General features: G+C 32.4%; 1 protein-coding gene across 2 annotated transcripts; it reads left to right on the top strand.

The window, feature by feature from the left end:
* Nucleotides 1-1,367: 1,367 nt before the first annotated feature.
* On the top strand, nucleotides 1,368-5,550 carry LOC130726909 (N-terminal acetyltransferase A complex auxiliary subunit NAA15-like). Of its 2 annotated transcripts, none has more exons than XM_057578231.1 (6): nucleotides 1,368-1,900; nucleotides 2,014-2,119; nucleotides 2,414-2,478; nucleotides 2,669-2,776; nucleotides 3,398-3,529; nucleotides 5,178-5,550. In XM_057578231.1, exons 3-6 carry the CDS (start codon nucleotides 2,461-2,463, stop codon nucleotides 5,316-5,318), a joined length of 399 nt encoding a protein of 132 aa, XP_057434214.1. In that variant the 5' UTR covers nucleotides 1,368-1,900; nucleotides 2,014-2,119; nucleotides 2,414-2,460; the 3' UTR covers nucleotides 5,319-5,550. The 2 variants fall into 2 exon arrangements, with proteins under 2 accessions (XP_057434214.1, XP_057434213.1); XM_057578230.1 differs by having other exon boundaries at nucleotides 1,374-1,900; nucleotides 2,414-2,586.
* Nucleotides 5,551-20,832: the final 15,282 nt, after the last annotated feature.

Here is a 20,832-nt window from a genome sequence, read left to right as displayed (position 1 = left end):
GTAATTGAAGCAGGAAAATTATCCCACCAAACAAAATTTGGGTTTATATAAGCCTCAGCTGCTAGTAGGTGTGCCACATTATTTTCCTTTCTCCTAACATGCCCTATCTCAAAGCTATCTATACAGGAAAGCCATACGTCTACAATCAATAATAATTGGTGCAATGGACGGGTTATCTGCACGACACGACCCATGAAAGCATCAACTACACCTTTTGCATCCGTCATCTTAAAGTATGTATTTTTTTTATAAATATACTGACAAAATCTCATCTATTTAAAGATATATATATATATAATATATATAGATAAAATAAGAAATTTTTGGTCCAAAATGAAAATTAAAATAATTATGATATATATATATATATATAATTCCTTTATATATTGGGTTCTTTGATTGACTAGCAGCTTCCAAAATTGCTACTTAATGTATTCAAACTTTTCGGTCAAAAAAAATAATAATATATTAACTATTAAGCCCAGCTATCAGATTACCCAGAAAAACGAAAACAAAATGATTTTTTGACACGTTAGTTTGTACTACAGATTTAAGGCGTTTTTTGGTTTTTGGTGTCGTACAGTCTATCCCATGATGGGCCTTGTCTTAATTGTTGTATGTAACCCAGTCTTTTGGATAGATCTTTGCGCATTTGGGCTTCGGCCTTTATTAATCTAGTTTGATCTCTTTGCCAAGAGAAAAAAGGTAGAGTTTTGATCCAAAAAAGAAGGGTAGAGTTTGGTAAAAAAACAAAGAATTCAGATGTAGCGTAGGTAAAACACATTCTCATTGCAATTCTAAAGATATGATGAAAGGGGTGAAATGGAATAAAATGGTAGGATTACTGTTATTTTGGTATTTGACATTCTAGATAATTTACAACCGAGTGAATGTTGTGTTGACCAGCTACAAAGATAAAGTGAGATTTATCTCGTCCAATAGCTTGTCAAGCGAAACAAAGCTAGTACAACCGTAAAACAAATAAAGACAACTTAAGCCAATATCTCGAAAATCTTTCACAAAGGAGGCTCGTGTTATATAAATACATGTTTGATCATTTAATTATATAAGCATTACTTATTTTGCTCATTGAATATTCTTCTAAGGCTTTTAATTTCTCTTTCCGATTAAAAAGATTACTTGAGCATCATAGTGCATTTTTTAGGTACATCTTATGTCGTGCTCTGTGGTGGATATTGCACACGTCAACGTGTGTTTCAGCCTTCATCCAGCAGGCAAGGTGATCTTAGTTCTATTTCTGGTAAAATCATTTTGTATTTTGTTTTATAGTTCACATATCACATTTCATTATTTAATATGAAATTTCTTACCTATTTCTTAAAGTATTTTTCTAGTCATATTTAATGTACTTTTTTTTTTTTACTTTTAGTGCATAATGCCCAAGCTACTCCCTCACATGGAGGGTATTACAAGAATCAAAGAGGAAGGGAACAAGACAATACAGAGGAATATTGTCATAAACGCTCCTCGGCATTGGAAGGGATAAACCTTACTTGGCAAGAGAATTTGCAATAACATTGATTTCTGTAGATATGCTTCATCACGACTTGTTCATCTTGAGCCATCATTCTTTTAATCTCCCTAACCAGACAGCAGTCGTGTGAGTATCTGCAACCCCTTTCTCCAGATTGCATAGATGCATAGCCTTAGATTTTTCTCTCTCTACCAAATCATCTTCCCGATTCAAGCTTCAGAGAGGGAACCAGGAAGATGATTAACCAAAACCGCTTCCTGATTTTATTCCGGATCATCGTAGGCCCTCATGCTTTTGATTAACCTAGCGGCGGCGGCGGCGAGAAGAGGAACGAAGTTGAGTGGTTAAAGCACCTCAGCCATTTTTCTTCAATGTTCTGTGGCTGATTCTCTGCCTCTTTCACAGGTTACAATTAGTTCTCACAATGTTTCATTCTAATTAAGATTGTGCACACAACATGTTCGATAGTTTGCTTCAATGAAATTCAATTTGTCAACTGTGTTTTTTTTTCCTTTCAGGGATCAGATCATGTTTTCATTCACCACTCTTCACTCCAAATGAGCAGCTCAAGGGAAAACTCGCCAGATTGGTTGTGTTCTTTTCTGAAACATATGGAAACATAAGGTATGCTGCCTTTAACTATGTTAGCTGGCTGTTTGATATCCTCAATCTATTGTTTCACAGTTGGGCTTTTGTTCATGCTACTATAATTACTCACCAAGAGTGATAATGTCATGTTTGGGTTTTTGCTGGAAAGGTTGTGTGCATTGGCCATGCAAATTGATTTCTATCATCTACAGATGCATGCTTTACACATCATAAACTCTTAATGAGTAATTGTTTTGTATTTATTATTACTTTGGCAGTGGCTTAATCTCAAATAAATCTAATGATATTCTTACTCTTTCAAAAAAAAAGGGGGATGGCTAGAGTGTGCTGGTTTGGAAAGCTTACTGCTTCCTATCATGTGCTTCTCTTTGCTGGTGAGTGGTGATGGTGTCAAAGTAGATGAGGAGATGTCAAAGTTACTCCCTTCTCAGAAAAAGAAAATGAGACAAAAACAAAGAAAGGCAGAAGCAAGAGCTAAGAAAGTATTGTACTCATTTCTATAGCTTCTTCTGAACTTGGTGCAGGAAGGACATTCATTCATCCTATTGTTTTATTTTTTTTCAGGGGGCAGAGGAAAAGAATGAAGAGTTAAGTGCCAGTGAGGTATCCAAGTCTAGAAAACGGCATGTAAAACCTGTGAATCCTGATCCACATGGGGAGAAGTTATTGCAGGTTAAATTTTAGTGCCTTCAACTTCAGTAACCATTGCGATTCTCTTTAGCATGTGTTTTATATTTTATAATTTAATGGATAAAATAGAAGTTTTCTCCTTGATTCTTACTACCGGTTACCATTATGGTCATTTTCACCAATCACCATGCATATTGACATTTTAGATCTTGGTAGAAAACACTAAATATTTAAGATAATCAAAGGGTGTTATATTTGACTTAGAGATAGAGAATATGGGTCTTAAAAAGTGATAAGATTTAGAAATGAACAAAAGAAAATCACTGCTCATTATTATAAAGGATGGTGTTGCAAGGGCCTATGCATTTGCATATCTTTTGTTGCATATGGGAAGATAGGATTTAGATTCATTAGGTGAATGTGAATATTTTTATTTCAAATAAAACTATTATATGGAATTGAGTCACTGACTAATTAAAGTTGATGAAAAAGAAACATACTTTCATTATTTGTGTACTTGACACATTTATCAAACTATTAAAACGTTTGTAAGTTGTCATGTTTATCAAAAACTGATATAATTCCAAAATATTTTTTTACTGTAGTCATTTTGATTGTTAGGACTGATATAGTCCGGTTATGCATGTGATTTTCCCTTCTTAGGTTGATGCTCCACTGTCGGAAGCTACTAAATACTTGAAGTTGCTGCAGAAGAATTCACCTGATTCATTAGAGACACTCTTGCTCTTTTTTGAATTATATACAAGGAAGCAGAAAGTTTTGCTTACCTTTCAGGTAAGTGGAGACCAAACTTTATCTACCAATATATTTTTCTTAAATTTAAGTAATGTTGTCAAGCTATTACTTCTTCCTTTATCTTTTAAGCACATTAGAAATCTATAGTGTTTGGGAGAGCTCTATTTTGTGACGACTAAACGATTAATGTCAGTTATAGTATTTTAGCAATTTTATTAGCAGTGGACAAGTCTTATTTCTGAGAGTTACACTGATACCCAATGACCAGTTCCCACCAAACCACTAACTTGAATTTTATTAGCAATTTTACCCATTATTACATATCAGATTACATAATGTAGTTGTGAAGAAACTTGAATTTTTGATTGACCGATAGTGTGTGAACGTATTGTACTTATTTTTTGTATATCCATTATTTAGAGGTCTTCTTAGACTGTACGTTTGCTATGATATACATTTCGTAAGCTTTTTCTGCTGTGATGTGGAACCAATTTTTTTTTGGATAGAATGTTGGTTTATCCCACTTTTTTATGTCACCATATGGTCACATGCTCATCAGTATAGTTAAATTTACTATACTGAGTATTGGATTAGAAGTGGATTAGAGTTCTACATTTTACTGTAATGTAAACAATATTCAACTAAATCAATTGAAGCAAGACATATTGACAAACTCAGGAAACTGACTTTGACATGAGAACTGTGGAAGCACTCAACCTCAATAAAAATGAGTAAGCTCCCTCACACACACATGAATGATGGTATAAGCATTTAAAGCTGAGGAAGAATATGCACCAGTACTCCCTAAGGATTCTACTGACTATTCTGTTCCATAAGAAGCCAAGTCATTCAGAGCTATATTCATTTTTGGTCTTTCACAAGTCACAACAATCTCATCATCATGCCTGAACTCTCTAAAGTGTGCCATTTTTCCCAATTCTTCAACTTCAGCTATATTTATTTTCGACAATCACATAATGCTCTCCCAAATCCTTTAACATATCAATTATTACTTAATTTCAACCTTTCTCTTTGGAGGTACATGGATTCACAATTTCTGGTCTTCTATTATTTTAATATATATTTGGTATTCAAAATGATGTTTTTAAAAGTTTACACTATCAGCTGTGACGAGGAATCAGTGTGAAGAACCGTGAATTTCTGCTTAACTGATAGGGTTCCCACTTATTGAACCTATTTTTTCATTTTCTTTTATTTTGATGTCATTTGTATCTTAACGTTTGGGTTTGAACTGCATTTCCCCTTCTGTTACTACTGTGATATGGAACTAATTATCCCTTTGCTAGACATTTGGTTTATATACACTGATCTCTATTTCTGCAGGTATGATAGATACTATCTCTTTGTTTAAGTTCACCAATTGCTTTCATGTACCTCAATATTGACATTTTCATTGGGTTGTTCTTGAAATTGTAATTGAAATTGTCTGTGTATGTATTATGAGCATGTTCTAATAGATCTAAGGAGGGTTCTTAACCAATCAGTGTAACTCTTATAGTTTTACTGTCATTCAATCCCAGGGGTGTTATTTGTTGATTTGTTTATATAATAGATAATTTAAGTTACTTTCTCATATATAAATAGCACTAAATCATTGAATCTATTTGTTGTGATGTGGTTTGATCTATTATATAGCTTACAACATGTCATTTTCGTTAATCTACAGGGCCAGCGGATTAAGGAAACAATCAGGAAATCATCAATCTACTGCAATAATTTTCATATATGGATGGTGGAAAGAATGAAAAAAAAAAGCATTTTTGAGTGGAATTTGGCACCAAGCGAAAGTTGTTTATGTGTTGATTGATGTAAGGTACGAGAAAGACACATAGAGGGCAGAGGCATCAGTGGAACTGGGTTTGTGATTGAAGACCCTTTGTGATCCACTCAATAGGTTATAAAGATAGGTTAGAACTAATGTATGTGTCCTTCAATAGTAGACATGTATTGTCTATGCTTTAAGTAACACTTGAAGTCCTGAATCAAAACCCCACCACTTTTATATCACATCAGGCATCTACGGTATGATCTTAATTAAATTTACCCTGTTTGAGTGTGTATGTCTGTGTGAGATATACTTTCACATATAATACAACTCTTAAAAAAATTCATCCTAATTAGTAAATAACACCTTAATACTTTTCTAAAAAAAATATAGGTGTTTACGTTGCTGTCCATTTTATCTATTGCAACTAATGTTTACTGTAACACCCCACTTTTCGTTATTAGGTTATTTATTATTTTATCTTAATTATTATTATGCTATATGGTATTTTGATCATTTATGCGATTTAATTAGATGATTATGTGATTTAATTAGATGATAAGGTCATTAAGTGATTTTATTAAATAATTATGTGATATAGATAAATAAGATTTTTGGATTTTATTGTGATATATGGAGTGGAGCCCGCTAATATTACTAGTTTAGGGTTAGGAGTGATATAAGTAGAAGGAAAGAAAGAAAATTAGGATTAGAGAAGCAGCAGAACAGAGAAACACGTGAAAGGTGAAGGAGAGGAGAAAAGATGGAGAAAACCTAGAATTTGATCTTCAAGAAGAAAATGGTCTATGAGGCTTTGTACCGGTGTCATAGAAGGTAAGGGTTTGAATTTACCTTGTATAATTGTAGAATAACAGAGGTTGAGTTTAACATGAAGGAACCCCCATCTTCTTTGAAAATTCAGAACTGAGAGACTGTGTTGAGTGTTAACATGTGGTGAGCAAAATTGATTTTGAGCGAAATTGAGGTTCCGGGGAAAATTGGGTTCTGTTCTGTTTTGCCCGCAGATACCCTAACAGTCTGTGTTGTAGAGAACATAACTCTCTCTACAGAATTCCAAATTGAGTGAAACCAATTTTGTATGAAATCTAACTCATAGGGCTATGTTGGGTAATATTTTCATAATTTTTCGATTGCTGGTTCAATACCAGAATCATTTGCAAGTTCATTTTGTTTCTGCCCGCAGACATCCTAGCAGCCTGTGTTGTAGAGAGCATAACTCTCTCTAAAGAATTCCGAATTGAGTGAAACTAATTTTGTATGAAAGCTAACTCATAGGGTTATATTGGGTAATATTTTCGTAATTTTTGGGTTTCTGGTTGAATACCAGAATTATCTGCAAGTTCACTCTGTTTCTGCTCGCTGACACCCTAACAGCCTGTGCTGTAGAGAGCATAACTCTATCTACAGAATTCCAAATTGGATGAAACCAATTTTGTATGAAAGCTAATGTATAAGGCTATGTTTGGTAAAATTTTCATAATTTTTGGAGTGCTCGTTTCGTACCAGAATTATCTGCAAGTTTGCTATGTTCCTGCTTATTTCTGTGATTGATTCTGGAACTGCTGGTAATTGATATGAGACATTTGATGATTTTGTGTTGCTAGTTTGTCGGTGGAATAGTGAATGATTTGATAATTATATTGAAGTGTTATTTTGTGCAATTTTGGTGTGATTTCCGTTATGGAATTTGGTGAGAAAATATGTTATATATTTGGGGCTGGAGTGGTCTCAAATTGCATGTTTTAATTTATGAGTTTTTGCACGAAATACACTTCATTTAGTCAAGAGGCAACGTGTCGGTTTTCATCGGAAAACTGAGGTTTGTCCCAGAACTGGCGTGGTTCTGAAAGTCTGGAGTGGACTTCATTGGTGGTTAACTGTCTGGAGTGGACGCGGTGATACCGCTAAGGTTAACAATTGGTACCACATGCATACATTAGAGTCTCACACACTAAGTTTCACGTTTTCAGTGGTTTTATGTGTTTGGTGAATTGTTGGTGAATTATTTTGCTGTTGTGGTAAAATCGAATTATTATTCTTCTTAAAGCTTATAATTTTCCGAAACATTAATAAGAATTGTGAAACTGTTTTGAGAGAAAATATTATAATCATTCAGATTTTAAAGAAAAGGTAAAGAGTTTATAGAGTAGAATCTGAATTGTTTACTTGCTCTTTGTTATGCTATATTTTATACAATGTAAGTTCTTACCCTTCTGTTGGAATGATGTTCTATGCGACATCGCTCAGGTACTGGAGGTAGAGATGTGGCTCATGAGGAGTAGCTTCGGAGAGTGTTAGCTTATGTTATCATTATTATTATTATTATAAAATAAGTGTCTTGCTCTGTAATGTAACACTGGGTAGATATTTTACGTTACTTTTACACTTCTGTTGAGAGGATTTTATAACCTCTCCTTATGGAAGTTGTTGAATAATTTTCTAAATTATGGCGATGTCGTACTGTTGATGACCGAAGTGCCTATGAAATTCAGTTTTGAGTATGATGAATTTTATTAGAATATCAAGGAAGATAAACCTATTTAAATAAGTGATTTTATGCATCATAGAATTATCTGGCTGGTTTAGAAATTTTATTGGCAGGAATAATTTATTCTTTGAAAACCATATGAACTTATAAATTTTCAAACACAATCAGTGTTAATTTTAATGAGTTTTCGTGAAGAAGTGTAATACACTCTTAGATATGTTTCTAAACTCTGATAAACGTTTTTAAATAAAACAATGGGAAAAATGGGGTGTTACATTTACCCTAATCCCACATCGCTCACCAATTGATTACCTCCATTGCTTAATGCTTTTAGTAGAATTATTCTATGCTTTGGTATACATGTAATGTAATGTAATTTAAAATGGATGATATCAGTATAGAATACTTGATCTTTTTGCACAGTGCAACGTCATGCTTTAGAAAGCTTATGGTATTAATAGAAAGATTTCCGGTCGGTCTTCATCTTGGCATGATCAGAAAGCAAATTTCCACTACTTGGTCAATTTTTTTGCCTTCTTCAAATCCCTCATTAACGATCAAACTTTACTTTGTTATAATTTTGATACACTCCTTTAATGCTCTCACCAATTTCACTATTTTCTCCTAAATTACTTAATTGTAACCGATTTTCCCTAAAATATCTGCACCCTTAATTTTCGGCCACCCCTTTTCTCCAATCTTTACAAGTTTAATTGCAACTGAATAACAAACACTAATCCAATTACAGATTTTTCGCTAATTGATTGATTTTCTCTTTATTTAGTTGTCGACAAGAGTTGGTTATGTAGCATCAAATAAATACGGATGGAGTTGGAGGATGATTTTTTTATGTAGATCAATGCTCACTAATATTCACTAGAATCACCTAATAGTATAAAAAAAGAATATTCTATTAACATATTTTAATATAGGGTTAATTTGTTTGATGAGTTGGGGGTGAAGTGTAGATTTTAAGTAAGAATAGATTAAGTGTTATTATCAAAAACCTTGAGGGAGGGGAGTGTATTTTAGTATGTTCTTAGCATACAAATGTATTTTACTTTTGAAATTGGTTTTAAATATTAATTGAATCTAATTTTAAATTTTTTTTGACAGAATTATATTCTTATAAATATTAATAATACTAATTTTCAGTTGGAGTATTGATTTAATATTAAATTTTAAATTTAGAAAAAATAATATAATGTTATGAATATTTGGATGCCCATCAGAGTTAGGAGTCCATGGGCCAGACCCACATGTATACTTGTTCAACACTCTAAACCTAATAGTATAAATACAAGGGAGTCTGCACCTAGCAGAGCATCCTCATCACACTATTTCTCTATCTCTTGTTCCTCTCTTCTGCTACCTCATTCACTTGCTTACTCTTTCTTAATTCCTAATCTCTCCATAAAATTCTTAATTCCTAAGTTAAAGAGTAAGTACCAATTCCAGAGTAAGTACCACATCCATGTGGAAGGTTATAATTTGTTTTTATTTTCTCTCTTCTTTCTTCTTCTTCGAATCAATTTTTTTTTCTTTTATATTGATTCATAACTATGAGTCTAAAAGTACCAATTTTTGCATGAATCCTGAAGATTCATAGCCTTACAGTCCAGAAGTACTGTAATTGAATTATTATGCATGAATCAGGAAGATTCATAGCCTTACAGTCCAGAAGCACTGTAATTGAATTATTTTGCATGAATCAGGAAGATTCATAGCTTTACAGTCCAGAAGTACTATAATTGAATTATTTTGCATGAATCAAGAAGATTCATAGCCTTACAGTCTAGAAGTACTGTAATTGAATTATTTTGCATGAATTTTAGAAGATTCATAGCAATTGATTTATTTTGAATGAATCCTGAAAATTCATAGAAAAAATATATGAATCTTGAAGATTCATAACTTACGAGTCTGGAAGTACCGTAGTTGATTTTCTAAAATATGAATCCTAAAGATTCATAAAGATTATATCTGAATTGTATTGATATATATTCTTTTTGAGCTATGAGTTCAGAAGTATCATAGCATGAATACACAAATATTGACATGAATGGAATATTGATCATTCTTGCCACCAGAAGTGAAAGAGATAAAGAAAGGTCAAGTGATATATCATAACGGAAAGAGATCAAGAAAAGAGTTATAAAATATACTATATTTAAATTATTTAATTTGAATTGATCTCTTTATTGAATTTACTACTTTTATATTTGTTAGATAAATCCTTTTATGATAATTGATTAAGTTAAATTGTGATATTTTATCTTTTAAATTGAATGACCAATATATGTTGTTATGCAAAGTTTGTAACAAATCTAAAACCTTTTGATCTATTTTTTTTAAGTCGTTAATATACTTTTGATAAAGAAAAAGGTTGAGAATTAGTCTATAACAAAAAAATATTGTTTAAAGATGTAATTATTAAATTACATAGAAAAAAAAAATCTTCTTACGATTTTTGAAAAAAATAAATAAATACTAATGCTGATTTTCAGGTTATTTGTTTTTTTTTCTTTATCTACACATATTAAGATATATACCAATCTTTTCAATGTAACAATATATTCTATGTTTATTCATAATAGTGAATATAATTTCAATTTGCATTTAGAATCAGTGTTTGATTAAGTGGCTACTAATATTATGGGGAAGATTTAATATGATATCAAATGATTTTGTTACTATTAATAAAAAACATAATTGAAAGATAATTATTGATTTTGAATACATGTAGAAACATTTGTATTTAGATGTACTATATTTTAATTAGTACATAATTTTTTTATTAAATCTTAGATGATTTTTTTAATATGTGTAAATATTTATGAGATCATGAACAGAGTATTTTATGATTAATTCTATGAGTTTGTGATAAAATTATTTTAGTTATTTATGATAAACAAATTTATTTACATGTATTTGAACTTCCTTCTTGTATCATAAAGGAATAGTTAAACAAACTTAGCATTTTGAAATAAACAAAAGAAGAAGACCCCACAGTCTTTTGTCAATATTTATATTATAGTTCCTGAAGAACTATATTGTTACCATTATAAATGATCAAGTTGATTGAAAGAGATGTGGCTATCATGTATGCTACTGAAGTAGCTATATTAAGGAAGGATTGAGATATTCCCTGAAGTGAATATTTCAACAAACATGACAAAAGTTGTGATCATTTAGATCAACGCATGGTTAAATGTCCCTGAAGGACATCCAATGACATATATGGTATTGTTTCATGAAATGAAACTTTTGTGGTGACTCTCTAGAAGAAGCCTATGAAATTTCAAAGCAATATCTTAAAATTGATCATGGACACCATTGAAAAGATCTATTGATCAATAATCTTATATTTTCTATTGAAGAAACAACCCCAGATGCGGTTGCAATCCTAAAAATGGTATTTGAATTAATGGTTGATGTGACCATGATAATGACTCCTCATATCGAAAGTCTTCTTGACACAATGTGGTGGTCAGACAACATGTCCTATTGACACGGTGATGAAGCGAATTGCAGTGCAATTGCTAATTGTTTGTTGAGGGGGAGCATAATAATATGATTGTGACTCACACTTAGGGGGAGAATGTTGAGAATTGAAGTGTGAGTTAGAGTCTCACATTGGCGCATGATCTCATGCTTTCTGCTCCCTTTATCTTCCCCTAAATTGGTATCAAAGTATAGAAAGATAAGGAGGAATATAAAAACTGTTGTTAGATATTGCTTGGATCGGTAGTAATCCAGACATGTAAATATGTCAAACCTATTGCGTTTTCCATACGATGGATATGAGTTAAAGGAAATTATGAGATGTAATACTCATCTTGTGACACAATTGTCATGTACACATATTTCTTATTAATTTGAAAGTCTTGAAGGACTTTATTTACATCTAATTGATGTAACGATAAATTATGGGTTGAAAATATCAAAATCCTTGAAGGATTTAAAATGCCAGAAAATTTTACTTCAAACATTGAAGTATTATTTTGAATGATAAAGTTCTATTTATGGAACAAATTGAATGTGATTGGCATGCATGACCGGTTAGACCATCCCGAGTCTTATGATGCGAAAGTATATGAATTCATATGAGTACTCATCGAAGAACCTAAAGATTCTTCAATATAATGAATTCTTATATCTTGTTCTCATTACCAATTAATAATTGGTAAAATATATGAGTTTTGAATCCCGCATACTCTTGAGTATATTTGATGCGATACATGTGCACGTATTCACTCGTTTTATGGGTCATTTAAGTATTTCATAAATTTATCGATGCATCGACTGAATGGCTAAATATGCCATCAACTCTCAATATTGATAGAGTGAAAATTTCAACCTTGATCAAGTTGGTAAATGACCTGATTTTGAATATCTAGTTGCACATGTTCGTATTCAAATGATCTAGCTGAGTTATTAAGTTAAATGCCTCCTATTTATAGCTAGACAGTTACATATGAGAACAAATATCCTTATTTATGGATATGTGATTATGCAATTAGCAGCATTGACACGCATCAAGCCAACAATTCATTAGAATTCTCCCCATTGTAATCGGTTCATGGTCAGGAACCTAATATCTCCCATCTAAGAATTTTCTATGTGCGTTATATATTTTGAATTGCTCCACCACAACGCACTAAGGTGGGATCACAAGGAAAGCTGAGATTATGTAATCAATTTGAGCCATTACCGATAGATATTTCATATCTTCCTTGTTGTTTCTCAGCATTAGGGGGAGAGGAAATTAAGCAGCTCTGAAAATTTGTAAAGAATGCATATGTATACTCGCACTATGAACCATAAGTTCAAAAGATGCATTCTCTGACCTAAAAGGAATTATTAAATTCCTTATTTGCTGCAAATACCCTTCTCTAACTTAATATCCCAGTTGAAAAATTTATTATTAGACTAAGGCATGTCTAAAACTTGGTTCAAAAAGATATATCCTAGAGAAGGAAGATGGTCTTGTTGAGGAGGCAAACTATCTTGAAAAGTGTAGAGACTACAAAAATGTTTATTCCTCCTGAAGAGGTCAGGTACCTGTAATTAATTATTTAAGAGATCTCATATGATCATGTCTCTACAAGTTAAAACAAGGAACCAAGAACATGAAAAATTGTCGACATCATGAAGTAGCGCTCAATATTAGAAATATGTGCGAGAATCTTGAACCCGAAAATGAATGGGTGTGATTGGCCATAAATAGAAAGAAGCAATTCATTTGCTGAATTTAAGGGTCTTTGGACCTCATGTCTATACCCTAAAGGTAGAAAGACAATAAGGCTAAAAAGTCTTTGTTGTAAAGTGAAATAATGTTGTCATATTTAAGGCACATGTAACAATTGTGGTGGATACTTGGAGTTACAACTTATTGGTATGGCTCACTTGAGATTTATATCTCTATAAAACTCCTTGAAGATTGTAAGATGCCTAAAGCACATAATTCATGTTCTCAACAATGAACAAATTACTAAATTGAGACAATCTAGATGATTACTTACTTAAGGACGGTCACAAAATGACCCAACAAACTCATGCATATTTATGATGAGATATGAGATTGTTTATGTCATAATTAATGTTTATAACAATGATTTATTGAGACTCTAGAAGAGCTCACAAAAGCTGTAGATTTGCTAAAGAAAGAATTTGAGATAAAAGAGTTGAGAATGAAACTTTTGTCTAGCCTTATCAATTGAGTGTCTAAAGGATGAGGTATTTATGTACCAAAGGACTTATATTGCAAAGGTACTAAAAGGATTATATATGGACAAATCATGTCCACTATGTACTCTATTGATTTTAAGGTCATTAAATGTAAATAGAGATCCTTTTAGACCTTGAGAAAAGAATGAAGAATTACTTGATCCTGAAGTACCATATCTTAGTGCTATCAAAGCATTATTGTATCTTGCTAGTCATACTCGACTTGATATATCATTTGCTATTAACTTATTAGCAAGATATAGTTCTTCACCTACACAAAGACATTGGAATGGAAAACAAGTGTTTTGTTATCTTAAAGGCACATTAGATATGAGTTTATTTTTTCCCTTTTTGTCCAAGCTTGATCTAATTGGTTATGCAGATGCTGGATATTTGTCTAAATATCTCAAACAGGTTACTTGTTTACATGTGGAGGAACAATCATTTCATGGAGATCTGTGAAAGAAACTATGATAGCCACCTCAGCTAACCTTGCATGAATATTAGCATTACATGAGGCAAGACGAGAATACGTTTGGCTGAGATTCGTGATTCAATGCGTACTTGATATTGGTGATTTGTCCTCTTGAAAGATGCCGCCAACAACTATATATGAAGATAATACTACATGCACTACTCAATCAAAAGAAGGATACATCATGGGAGATGGACAAAGCAAATATCACCGAGGCTCTTCTTCAATCATGATCTACAAAAGAATGGTGACATAGACATCCAACAAGTTCGTTCAAGAGATAATTTGGAAAACTTATTTACGAAGGCTCTTCCAACTACAACATTTGAAAAGCTTGTGCGGAATATGAGAGTTCGTCGACTCAAAGATCTCAATTAAAATGCATTGTACTCTTTTTTCCTTAACCATGGTTTTTTCCCATTGGGTTTTTCATGGTAGGGTTTTTAATGAGGCAATGTACAAAGACGAACTATAGAATGATGTACTCTTTTTCCTTCACTAGGTTTTTATCCCACACTGGGTTTTTCCTAGTAAGGTTTTAATGAGGCACATTCTTAAGGGATGGTCATCCAAGGGGGAGTGTTATGAATATTTGGATGCCCATCAGAGTTAGGAGTCCATGGGCCAGGCCCACATGTATACTTGTTCAACACTCTAAACCTAATAGTATAAATACAAGGGAGTCTGCACCTAGCAGAGCATCCTCATCACACTATTTCTCTATCTCTTGTTCCTCTCTTTTGCTACCTCATTCACTTGCTTACTCTTTATTCATAACATATAAATATATGTGGTATGGTGATATATGAGTAATAGTAAAATAAGGAAGCATGATTGGATTTAATTAATCTTAATTATATTCTGTGATATATTTAATATAATTTTTTAATGAAATCAATGACTTAGTCTCCGTGCATCGCACTGTGTGATACATTCTATTATATATGTTTTATTTCCTGTGTGTACTTAGTTTTGACCATCGAGATCTGATTTTGCTTCTCTTTTGTATCTTTTTGTCCGGATTTAAATATTAACTAAATCTATATCTAAATCCTATTGTTACAAATATTAATTAAATAAATTGTAGTTGGATCATTGTTTTAATTTTAAATTTAAAAAATAAATAATATAAATATATAAGGTATGTTGGGATCCAAGAAATAATAATAATAAAATAATTAATCATTGTTGGATTAAATTAATCGTAATTTTTTCAACGAAATCAATGATTTAGATCCCGTGCATCGCACGGGTATAATCACTAGTTTCTACCATTCAATACGGCTATTTTGTAGCCAAAAGTGACGGAATACACTTCACTCAATTTAATTTGCCCAGTACTGCTTGTTTTCAATACTCAATAATGAACCCAGGCTCTGTTTCCTTCAGGCCTGGTTTTCAATTATATAATGAAGCAAAGCATAAGCATTAAATTCAGATACACCGTTGAAGATTCAGCATCTTTGACTATAATCTGAACTCTGCTGCACAAGCATGCAGAATTAATACCATCACAACACCAATCTAAGTTCCAGGTCTTTATTTATTTATTTTTCTTCAAGCGATTGACCTGGAGCTGTAGTTTTCCTTGTGACACACGTCCATCATTCTCTCAAAAACACATGACCCCAGCTTGGCCAAATCAATCTGATCATTAATTCTTATGACTTTGCTCACATGTAACAATGTGACGCTTTTATGCTTGTCAAAGGATAATGTGACATATAATGATTGATTACAGAACCCTTTATTAAACTTGACTAAATTAATATCATTGAGTCATGTTATAAATCTGCTGTGAGATAATAACATGCTGCCATGCTCTAAATTGCTTAAACATCAATAGTGCCATAGAATGGGATCAAAGACAAAGTAGTGATGACTGATGAGGAAGGTCACACCAAAAACAATGCCACCTGTAAATAAATCTAATTAAGTTCCCGAAATCCTCTATCTTTAAATAGTGTTTTCATTCCTAGTCTCAACAATTCAGATTATATATGTCATACTATTAATTAAAAATATATATGGATATGATTATTATAATCGATTTTTAATTAACATGATATAATTTTAGTAGTGAGATAATGAATTAGACATTATCTCGATGACATACAATCTTTATCACACAAACCCATGCTTATTATAAAATGCATGCAAATTTTATTTTAATTACTTTCATCGGTTTTCTCGTATCATCAATTCATTATTAAGTTTTGTTTTTCTTGCTGTCTCGTGAAAATGGATTTTACTATATATTTAGCATTATTGTTCCATTAAAATCGAGTTGGATTCACCTAGAGCTCAATGGGGTAAAATATTGCTCTTATAACTCATGTTAAAGCAGCATAGCAAATTATAACTCATCCGTTGATATCTTAAAGAGTAGTGATATATATATATATATAGTGCGTGAAGCTAGCAAAGCACACACAAAATAGATGCGTATATTTTGTATCCAATCAAATTGCTTTCTAGAAACATGACAAGGGCAACAATGTAACACTGAACTAATGATAATTGATTGTCATTCTTCATTGGCGTGTCTTGTGTTGCGATTAACTATTCGAGCTAAATTTCATTTTCCTGCTTTAAAACGTGAAATCAATGAAAAATGTGAAAACAAACATATTATATGATCATCAACCATGGTGATTGGTGAATTACATGTGGATTAGCCAGTAACTTTTTACAAAAATATTTACTAGTATTTACTCTTATTAATTTATAGGTGACGAATTGTCTTCATAATTATTATGAAAAGGGGCTGTCTTCATATATGATCATCAACACGGTTATAATAAAATGTTGTAGGCTTATACCTTTAATTGGAATTGTGGAGTGTAGTCAGGGTCAGGGTGGGTCACCTAAGATAACCGCAGATTGTGGCGCCATTCATTCTAGCCTACTAATTTGATGAGAATCACGAGATAATTGATAGAGCTATATATGATTCACTTTTATTATTTTGCACTTTTTATTTATCCAATTTTTTTCCATATTCTAAAAAGCCTTTTTCCAATGAGTATTGTTTGGTTTAAAATAGTTATTTGAACCCCTAAAATTAAGAACTAATCCATAGGAGCAATATTTTTAGAGATCCATCTTTAATCTTCACTATACTTGGGTCGTACAAGAATACGTTAAAGAGAATACCTGAACCAAAAAAGATATTCTAAAAGCATCAATAATTAACATTTATTTCAAAGTAGATAAAGGAAAAAAAGAAAAAAACTTATTAATAATAGAGTTTGGATGGAGATGCCACTCTTTTATTTTCAGCATATAGTTTTGTATAGTGTTTTTTTTCTTAAGCAAATATAATAATATATATTATCACAATATGATATACACATTAAGCGGTAAAGATTTATTAAATAATTTTTTTTTTTTTTGCTAAAAAGCACTTTTGGCCCCTGATGTTTTAAGTTTGTGCAAATTCTGCTCCTACTCTATTTTTGTCGATGTTTCTACACCTCAAGTTTTCAAACAGTGCACTTTTACCCCTCCGTCAGTTAGACGTTAAAAAACTAACGGAATGAGCTGATTTGGCTAATTTTTTTATATTTTTTGGACCTGCCACGTGGAAATTACAAGTGAAATTGAAAAAATGAGGCATGAGAGATTCAAACTCAAGACCTGTAAGTAGCAAAACATGCATTTAACCAGTTCAGTTGCATACATAATTGATATATACATCAGGCAAATTTAATTTATAACATTTCCTTGATCATCATCAACTTCATATACTCATTTTCATCTCTCCAATCCACTCAGGAACCTCTCCTGAGAAAGCCTGACTGACGGAGGGGTAAACGGTGCACTGTTGGAAAACATGAGGGGTAGAAACGTCGACAAAAATATATTAGGGGTAGAATTTGCACAAACTTGAAACATCAGGGGGCAAAAATGCCTTTTAACCTAATTTTTCATTTATAAAAGTTATGAGTCCAGCCTCAAACCACTTGCTTGAAGAAACACTGAACCACCAAGTTAATCCACTTGGTTTCATATATATTTTTTTTTTGATATTTAAGGGGGCAAAGCCCACAAAAACAAGATTACTCAACTAGACTAGTATGGGTAGAGCAAGAAACAAGATTACTCAACTAGACTAGTCTGAGTATAGCAACCCCAATTACATCATCCCTTAAAAGGGTATTCGGAAAACTAGGAACATGATCAAAATCAAAGTTCTCTCCAGGGGAGGAGTGTCCAAGGCGTGTCAGATGATCCGCACATCAATTAGCTAGCTTCGTGATAAATATGATGAAAGGAAACAATCCAATTCAAAGAAGCTAGGAATTGGTTGCCCATGACCAGGTCTATACAAGGGTGAGAGTAGGAACACCTTACAGTAATGAGATCATGTGCAGTTTTTAAGTCCATTTCAACCAGAACCAGGGGCGTATCTAGGGAGGGGCAGGCAGGGGTCATCGCCCCCCCCCCAAGATTTTTGAAATGGTCACTGACTATAGGTATTTTTCCAAGCCTGAAAGAAGGAATTTGACGTTCCAATTGAGACATTATCATTCACATGTTTCTCAAGATCCTAATTTAGGAAAAATGTCTAGTTTATCCGGGTTTTACCAGAAGTTAGTTGAAACAGGAAAAACAACAATGTTTCAACTTATTAATAGATTGATAGGTCTTGTTTCGACACTCCCTTTTCAACAACATCTACAAAGCGATCTTTTTCTGTAATGAAAGTTGTTAGGACTCAGCTTCGCAACAAAATTGAAAATGATATTCTCATAAATTTATTAGTTGTTTATATTGGGATACCATAATAAATAAATTTAGTACTGTGAAAGAACGAAGAGTTGTATTTAAATATTTTTTTACTATTTAAAGTTTATATAACTTTCAATGGAGATTTTTTTAGTCTTATATTTCGCCCCCCAACAAGAAAATCCTGGATACGCCCCTGACCAGAACCTCACTCAACCGGCAAGAAGACGCTAAACGCAGGCCTTTAAGGATACCACAGAGCTCAGCCCTAATAGAGGAGCAGATGCCAAGAGGGGAGAAGAAACCTGCAAGCGGCTTACTAGTATGATCGCGAATTAGTCCACCACAAGCAGCTCTAGAATCATACTAGATTATAGTGTTTGAGCTACTTAATTAAATTAATTATGTAGTATTTTTTTTATTGTAATTAATTCAGTAGTTTTTTTTAAATGATAATTAATTCAGTCCTCTTAATAAAAATATAATACAAACCTAAAATAAATTATATACATAAATATTTACACAACTTCAGAATCACGGGTGTCGGGTTCTATCCTAAAATCTAAAAAATCTATAGTGCCGCTTCTCCACTATGTGTCTATGTTCTATTGATTATTGTTTGCATTCTCTTACCTTTCGTGAACATCAATTGATGGGTTAATAACAACATACAAAACAAATTAAATAATAATCGATCTCAATCCACGATGGAGATTTTGATATTAAATGGAAAAAAATATAGTTGAAATTCCATATATAAGTTTATAATAATAAATAGGATCAGTACTATCCCAACGAAAACAAAACAATTGCTTTAATTTTAGCACATGGAATTTTAAAACATTGTCCCCAAACAATTGTTTTTCTACTAAATGTAACAGCTAACAAGAGGTGTAATCGTTTGTCATGATTTGAGAAGCTTAATTGATTGTAAAGAAGAAGAAGAAAGCCCACTCGCAAAATAATGCAGCCAACTTTCAACATCTATATGTCGTCTAATGATTCTGTTCATTCACTCCCAACATAAAATAATTTCTGTTATCCATTATGCTTTCTGATATCTAAAATATTTTAAGACTCATACATATATATTAATTAATTTATCTGTGAAAAAACAACAACAACATAATAGGGAAAATGGACTAGAGAGGCACTTGTTGCACTTAGATAAGCAGAACAGAACAAATAATTAAAGTTGGCAAAAACAAAATACTAGTAGCATTTTCTAGCACTGGGTAGTGCGCAGTGCCCATGCTCATATCAGAAACATTTTATTGCATCCGCAAAAAGAGGAAGCAAGGATCCTCAATTAACCATTATGCGCATCCAGCTGTTTATTTTATTTTCTATTGATGAATCTCATATTATTCTCTCATAAATTGACCCCATAATCTCAATTACTAGCACCGAAAAAAGACTAAAAGAGTGACACAAATAATATAATATTAGATCTAATAAAGTAAGAATTGTTCTCTTTCATGGATGTTCGGTCGAGTTATACTTAAATAAAAATGTTTTTAGTTTATTTGTAAACAAACTAATTTTCATAAGGGTGAAAAGACTCAAATTTTGGGAAGCGTGTTTTTTACGAAAGATAATTACAAATTTTTAAACAGGTTTACACATAAAAAATATGATTATAATTGAGAAAAAAAAACTATTTAAGATAGCAGCAAATCAACAATTTAATAGCAAATCAATGATTTGATATTGATAACACACCCCTCGAGATGGGATGATGTGTAAGTGGGATAGTCTATCTTGCGCTTTAACGTATGAGTTGATCTTCCTTCAAGGACTAATTTGTAATTGTATGGTGAGGAAGAAAAGGTTAATGATATTTATGTATAAGAAGCTGATATATAAAGTGTTCCCGAATAAAAACCTAGAGTTAGAGTCGGCTGAGTAAGAAAGCTTAGAGTACTATTTCAGTAGAAGAATGAACATACAATGGGTAACGATAGTCCCTTTAGATAGGAGGTGACTAATATGCGAGATATGGGGTAGTCGGGCGAGAATCACGAGATCATCACCATTGGGTGCTTAACTACAAGATGTTTGGTCGAGTTGTTGGGTTCCCCTACATAGCGAGAGTTTCGTGCCTGCGATGT

The sequence above is a fragment of the Lotus japonicus genome, chromosome 6, assembly GCF_012489685.1.
Source record: "Lotus japonicus ecotype B-129 chromosome 6, LjGifu_v1.2".
Lineage (NCBI taxonomy): Eukaryota > Viridiplantae > Streptophyta > Magnoliopsida > Fabales > Fabaceae > Lotus > Lotus japonicus.
This window is presented reverse-complemented; position numbering and strand designations above follow the sequence as displayed.

What these genes read in the sequence shown, in the direction of transcription:
- LOC130726909 (XM_057578230.1), top strand. Translation starts at nt 2,461, where the DNA reads ATGTGCTTCTCTTTGCTGGTGAGTGGTGATGGTGTCAAAGTAGATGAG. An exon ending in CAGAAGCAAGAGCTAAGAAA is followed by an intron (nt 2,587 to 2,668) that starts GTATTGTACTCA and finishes ATTTTTTTTCAG; the next exon opens with GGGGCAGAGGAAAAGAATGA. An exon ending in AAGTTTTGCTTACCTTTCAG is followed by an intron (nt 3,530 to 5,177) that starts GTAAGTGGAGAC and finishes GTTAATCTACAG; the next exon opens with GGCCAGCGGATTAAGGAAAC.